General features: G+C 45.1%; 1 protein-coding gene across 1 annotated transcript in view; it reads left to right on the forward strand.

The window, feature by feature from the left end:
- The first annotated feature begins 1571 nt into the window (after nt 1-1571).
- Nucleotides 1572-6652, forward strand: part of LOC102387875 (mitogen-activated protein kinase kinase kinase kinase 4) — a 101616-nt gene continuing 96535 nt past the window's right edge. Inside the window, exons 1-2 of the mRNA XM_025215010.1 lie at nt 1572-1622; nt 3550-3659. Of these exons, the coding sequence (XP_025070795.1) occupies nt 3564-3659 (96 nt within the window). The 5' untranslated portion in view covers nt 1572-1622; nt 3550-3563. The remainder of the gene's footprint in view (nt 1623-3549; nt 3660-6652) is intronic.

Below are 6652 nucleotides of genomic sequence, written 5' to 3' on the forward strand. Positions count from 1 at the left end.
TTGGTGAGTTTGGTTGTCACGGCTTGCATTTAATTGCAGGCAAGGAATAGAAAGCTGTGCTGATATGATCATCAAGCTGTGTGTAGCCATAGGTTGTTTCTTCACTGAAGTCATGCTAAAGGGAGCCTGTTGCTTTTTTTATTATTCATAAGGTTAATGTATTGTCACGTTGTCTTTCCCGGCTGGTTGCACTGAAATACTGAATTCACTGATCACTGGGGGGTTATGCTGACATGCAGCCTCAGGTGCAAGCAGAGAAGCAAAGCACAACAGCCTGCCTTACCAGTCAGCCAAAGCATGAGATAGCAAATGCTCCTCTCTCCGAGTGTGCTGCGAGGGATGACAGCAGAAAGAGCGCACAGAGTCTGCAGCGGGACTTAGCTACTTCTGTTTCCGCAGAATCAGACGTCAACTTGGTCGCAAGCAGATAAACAACTTACAGCTTGTAAATCTGGCCGTACCTCGAATATGGCAGTGTACAAATGAAATGTCGTTTTCTCACTCCCCAGATCTGCTACCACTAGCGATAAAGAAACAGCCTATCGCTGCTCTTTATTCGGTTACTCCTGCAAAGCCAATGCAGCAGCAGACTGGAGCCTATATCACTTGTTCAGCAGCATCCAGGGAATTGTTTAGCAAGTCCCAATGGGTTTTGCCTGTGGAGCAGCAGCAAAGGCAGTGGGTCACCGAGGACACAATCCTGCTTGCAGAATATACTGATATGCAAACGTCGCTACCGCAGTTGCCCATTTCAGTGACGTACTTACGCAGGTAGCAAAGCTATTTTTGCTAGCAGTGACCCCCGTTTACTTGTCTGATTATAACAGCATGTCCAAATTATACACGCTGTTGTTATCCGAAATTTATTTCAAGACTTGTCATTAACTTTCAACAGTGATTTCCCCCTCATTTTGTTACTTTTCTGTTGTTGGCTTATATCCTCCCTATAACAACATCCTGCTACTCCAGTAACTTTTCTGCGGATTGATAATTGCCATGATTGTTGAGAAGGGAAGGGTGGTGCTGCTGGGGGCCAGGACTTTAGAGAGAGCCTTGTATGTCAGCCTAGTCCAGCTGACAGTTGAATCATCTGCCAACCAGATGGCTCTGGGCTCAAAACCCAAAGTAAAAACCACATAAAAGATCCTCACAGACAGGCTAGATGCCTGACATCCTTTCAGTTACATTTTTAAATGTAAAGGCTCTCTTGATATCATTGTAACACCAAATTAATGTCAGCCCTTAGTTGCATTGTTAAAATTCTCTTTACACTAAAGGCATTTGCTGTATATCCTCTTGTGAAGCTGTTGATACGATTATCCAATTTTTCTGTGGTTATTTTGAATAAGATGTCTCTCCATAGCTTCAGCTTAGTCCCTGACAAAGTCAGAACACCCCACTTGAACAGCCATAATATAAATCAAGGGCCACAGCTGACTGGTATTGGTGTCAATTCTGCATGGGAACTAAAGGCCATGTGTAGCTCATGCAGTGCATCCCACCTGGAATCACTTTAGGATTTAATAGCATCTTCTTGCCATTCTTTATTTAGGCTTTTGTTTTGGGATGCTGGCTTGAGAGGAAGGGCTTTAATCTGTAGGCTGCAAGGAACTGTTGTTTTTGTGAGTTGACATTTCTACTGAATGTATTTTTAATATAACTATATTCAGAACTTTTTTGCATTTGGCTGCTGGATCCTGGAAACTAAATGTTGGTGGAATCATTACCACTGTTGTTCTACAACAACACTGGTCCAGGTTAGCTAGAACTGGAAATCTATGAAGTACTTTGGCAATTATAGCTATCACTTAAGAGGTGTAAAGGAAGCATTGAATGTATTTTTAATTTATTTTAATGCACATGTAGCAACCAGGAAGCTAGCCAGCACTATCTGACTAGCCTGCTTTCTATATCAGATCTGGTATCAAGAACTGATATTATCAAGAGAATACAATGGCTCCAAATGTGTTCAAGGCAGGCCAGGTAAAATTAATACCTTTTTATTTTACTATGGTAGCGCCTAGGAGCTCTAGTCATGGTTCAGGGGGCCATTGGGCAAGGAACTGTATAAACAAAGAGTCAAAAACAACCCTTGCCCTCAAACAGCTTACAGGCCAAATCAAAATATTCCTTACTTACCACACAAAGCGGTAAGGAGGAAGAAAATGAGCAAAGGAAACTAAGACAACTGTTAGTCATTGCTTTTACTGCTGAAGCCTGTTCACAGCCTCGTCATGCAACAGTGAAGTCAGTGCATAAGGATTTTCCTTTAGGCTTTGGTAAGAGTGGATTGTGTCCTTCTACCACCATAGTAGCTAGTAAGAGGAGGCTAGAAGATGGGAAGCATCCATAAATATCCTTACTCTTATCTTTACTCACTTATAAAGCATTTTTTGCTTTGTAAAAGGCCATGTCAATTTGTGACGAGATGCATTTCCAACCCCAAAATTGCTTGCTATCAAAGTAAAGCCAGATGAACTATAGGACACCACTTTGGGTAGAGAAACATTTGGAGAGATTACTAGAGAGGTAAATCAATGCAGATAGGAGTCACTTAAGATGAGAGTCTTCTGCGGGTCTTTGAAGGTGCAAGAGAGAGGGAATTTAGTAGACAAGAGGCATTTCTATATCCAGACACAGCACAGCAGGAAGCTGAGAAAGATAGGAGACAAAGGCAGCCCAAAGAAAAGAAGGTTTTGTCAGGTAAAGAGAGGAAGTAATAGCAGAGACACTGACCGCGTGAGATTGATTCAAGGCCCTGAAGGTGCTGTCAGGAAGTGAGTCAAGGGAACCGAAGACCAGGTCAGCATGGTCAGATGATGCATGAAGATGACATCAATGGTGGCACATTGGAGAGACTGCTGAGAAGGAGCAGAGGAGAAAAGTACAGGAACCCACACGAGGGAAGACCCAGGGTTTGGAGGTTTTAGCGTCATCATCGGAGTTTGGTCCCCACGTATATTTTTAGTTTGTTAATAAAATGTACACACCCCAGAGATTTAAACAGAACAACCAACCCTAAATCCAAAACTGCCAATGTGCGGACTAACAAAGGAACCAGGTATACATAGCTGGAGTTACTTTGAGATAACAGATGTGGCTGGAGCTGATGTAAAGAATATTTTTGAGTCAAATGAGGCCACAGCATTTATTTCCAAAGAAATTGCTACATGACTTTGTTTCGACATTCTGCCCCACAGCTGCCAGCATTGCATCCACAGTCATGTGCTAATAGAAATTTGAAATACAGTAACTCAGTTTCACGTGTATGCTTGTAGAAATATGGGTGCAGAACTAACACGGGCATTTCGACACTTTTGCATCCGTTTTGGGGTGAATCGCTGCTCACTTCCACAGAAAGAGCCTGGCATTTGGGACAAGGTACTCTGAAGATGATTTGAAAAGTTCAAAGGGATGAATCTCGGAGTTCAATGTGTAGCCCTTGATTTGTGTCTTACGTACACCAAAAATATCCCAAAATACTTGGATCGCTTGCATGCCTCCACACTGAAGTTGCACATTATGTTCTTTCTGTACTTGTAATTACAGAGCAAGACATTGTAATGGGCAGCAGAGTGTATAATACATCTTCATTCTCTCGGGGAGCCTTAATGCTCTGCAGCAGGCTTACCAACTATACTTTGCCATCCTACTCCAAGGTGGGTGGATTCTTCTCCACAATCTCCCTACCCCTGTGCATGGGCCAGTCTAAAGATTTTTTTTTTACTTTACTACACTTAAAAGAGGGGTGGGCAATTATTTGGGCTGGAGGGCCACTTAGGGAGGTTTGATGAGCTGTTATAAGCTAGGTCAGCAAACCCCCTACACCCCTGCAACACCTCACCATAACGTCCTCAGTGGCCCAGGGGTGGTGGATGTAGTGGATGGGCTGGGCCTCCATGTAGACTGGCTGAGACCCCTGCGGGCAGGGCATGCTGAGCTGGACACATGGGAATGGGGCTGCGGGTGGGTGTGGAACAGTGTTCAGAAGTGGGATGCGTGGCTGGGACTGGGGCCAGGATCGTGGGTTGGTGACAGTGTGGGGCCAGGGCCCACGGCAGAGCTGCAATCCACTCCCCACACAGCCCTATGCTCACCACCCTGCGATCCTGGCTCTGGCCCCACCTGCCCACCCACTCCATCTGATGCTCCTGATGGTTGGTGTGGGGCAGACGGGCCAGGGTGCCCGGGCAGCGCAGCGGGGTCTGGCAGCAGCAATGACACTAGCAGTAGGAGCCTGAAGGCGCCACTGCCACCAGGGCTATTGGGAACCAGAGTTTGGCCACTGCACTGCCCCAGCCCTGCTGCACATCTGGAGGTGGCGGGACCAGCCACACATCCTTCTGGGCCAGAAGAAGCCAGATAAACTCCCTTGGGTGGTCGGATCCAGCCTGCAGGCTGTATTTTGCTCACCCCTGACTTAGAATATCTTCCCTTCAGTTTAATAGATTCATCTATGGAAGGCTTGTTAAGTCCTTCCCGATCTCTTGCTGCAGAAGTGAAGCTCAAATAATTATTCCCTCACATTAACTGCATTGGTTCATATTTTAACAGCTGTTGTCACAGGGGAAAAAAAAGTCTTAAAAAGTCATTAAAAAAAAGATGAACCTTAAATTCTCCTTGCTGTTAATTATTTATCATCAGGAAGCAGAAAGGCCCAATGTGGTGGGTTTTGCAACATGTCCTTTTCTGCCTACTGTAATTTTCTTTTTACTCCCCACTATAATATAAATATAATAGGGGTAAGAAATGTAAGGGCTGAAAGCTTACCCACAGGGAAGTAATGGGACTCTGAAGTTATATGTCAAGGTCTTGTGGTCTGGTTATTAAAATCTCTTTCAAATTTACTGTACAATGTTCCCAGGGGAGGCAGCCTGGGGGTTCCTCTGAGAAATAACCCCAGCTATTGACCCTGCTGCTCCTAAAGTAATGGATTTCTACTGCCCTTAGCTGGGGAAAATGCACTACTCAGAATAGCTGGGTTTCACTGAGGGCTAGGAGGAATGAATGTGTTTTTTGGTCCTAGCACAAGTGTGGGGATGCTTGTGAACCTGCCAGATGTGCTGTAGGTAGGAATGCTGCTCTGTGGGGCAGACTTAAGCATTATTGTATGTTGATGTGGGTGCAATGCTGGGCAGAGAGGCCTGAGCTAGTGAAAGCTGTGTTCTCACCTTGGCACAGGACTCGTCTGGGCCACTACACCCACATCTCTGGGGCTGCACTGGCCCTGGTAGCTGAGCCAGGCCAGTCAAAGCTAATTTGGAAAAACAGTAGCTATCGCCTGTATTCAATATCAGAAACTTAACAGCTCTTCATCAGAAAAAAAGCGTTTTGACAAAAAAACAAACCAAAAAACCCCAACCAGTTTTGTTCATGAACTCGTATAGATTTTGACAAAACTTCCAAATAGTTCCAAATGAAAAAGTTCATTTGGGAAAATTTTAATTTCAGAAATGTACAGTGTTTTGTTTTGCAATTTCATATTTTAAGTGGAAGTGTATTAACTTTTTCTTATGGAAGGTGAAACCGGACCCGCAGGAAAGTAATGGGACTCTGAAGTTATATGTCAAGGTTTTGTGGTCGTTTATTAAAATCTCCTCCAAATTTATGGAGAAGATTCCAATTTAAAATTCCAATTTAAAAATTGGAATTTTACTTTTTCATTTGGTATTTTACTTTTTGTTACTTTACTTTTCGTTTGGTATTTACTTGTCGTTGTTTATATCTTGCATTATTGCAGAATGCATCAGTCCTAATGCATGTTATTAAATAGACTATTGGAATTAGTTAACACCCAAGTATGACACGCCAGTACTAGTTGTGGAGCGTACTATCTGCGACTAATGATGGATATGTCATCAAAATTGTATTTATTGTTAAAATAGTCTGTATTTAGTTTTTAACTCCTTACGGACCGCAGTTACTTCCACTGACTGAGAGACACTTTATCTTTTCTTGATCTAATTGTCTCCTGCTTGTGCCATAATAAACCAGTTAATACCCACACTTCATCAGTCAGACTGCTTCATCACAACAGAAGCAGGGAACATTGTTTGTGGACGGCCTGGCTTCCCAGCCTCCTCTTCTCGGGCTTGCCTTCGCTGTGCCGCTAGCGGATGGTAAAACTGTCCAGGGCTGGATCCGGGTGGGGGTGCAATGTTGCGGGGCAGTCAGGGGGTGCATTGTCCCCCCTACTTTGCTTCCTACTCCACCCAAAATTAAAACCAGCCTTCTGGGAGGGGGCAGCGAGTCGAGTCAAGCCTGCCGAGGGCAGTCAGTTGACTTCGTGGCTCATTCTCATCCACTTGATGCCTTCTAAAGGCTTCATTCTGCGGGGGGTTAATACCCCTTTCTTCTTTTTAAGGGTCTGGATGCTCCACCAAGCCGCCGACCCTCTGTGCGGCCTGGTCAGGGACCCCCTATTTCACAGCCCCGCAGCCCTGTTTCATGGACGCTACCTTTGGTTTTGCTTCCATCGTGGGGGGAATCGCAGACCCCTGCCGGGGGGCTCAACTTCTAGTTCCTTGGGAGAGCAAGCGGGGTGCTGTTTCACGCGCACCTTGCCATCCGCACCCCTTCCTCGCCACGCGTGACGCCGCTCTGCCTCGCTCCAGTTGGGTCCCGAGCGGTCGGGGGTGCTGGATGCAATGGG

Source organism: Alligator sinensis, unplaced genomic scaffold, assembly GCF_000455745.1.
Source record: "Alligator sinensis unplaced genomic scaffold, ASM45574v1 scaffold1388_1, whole genome shotgun sequence".
Lineage (NCBI taxonomy): Eukaryota > Metazoa > Chordata > Crocodylia > Alligatoridae > Alligator > Alligator sinensis.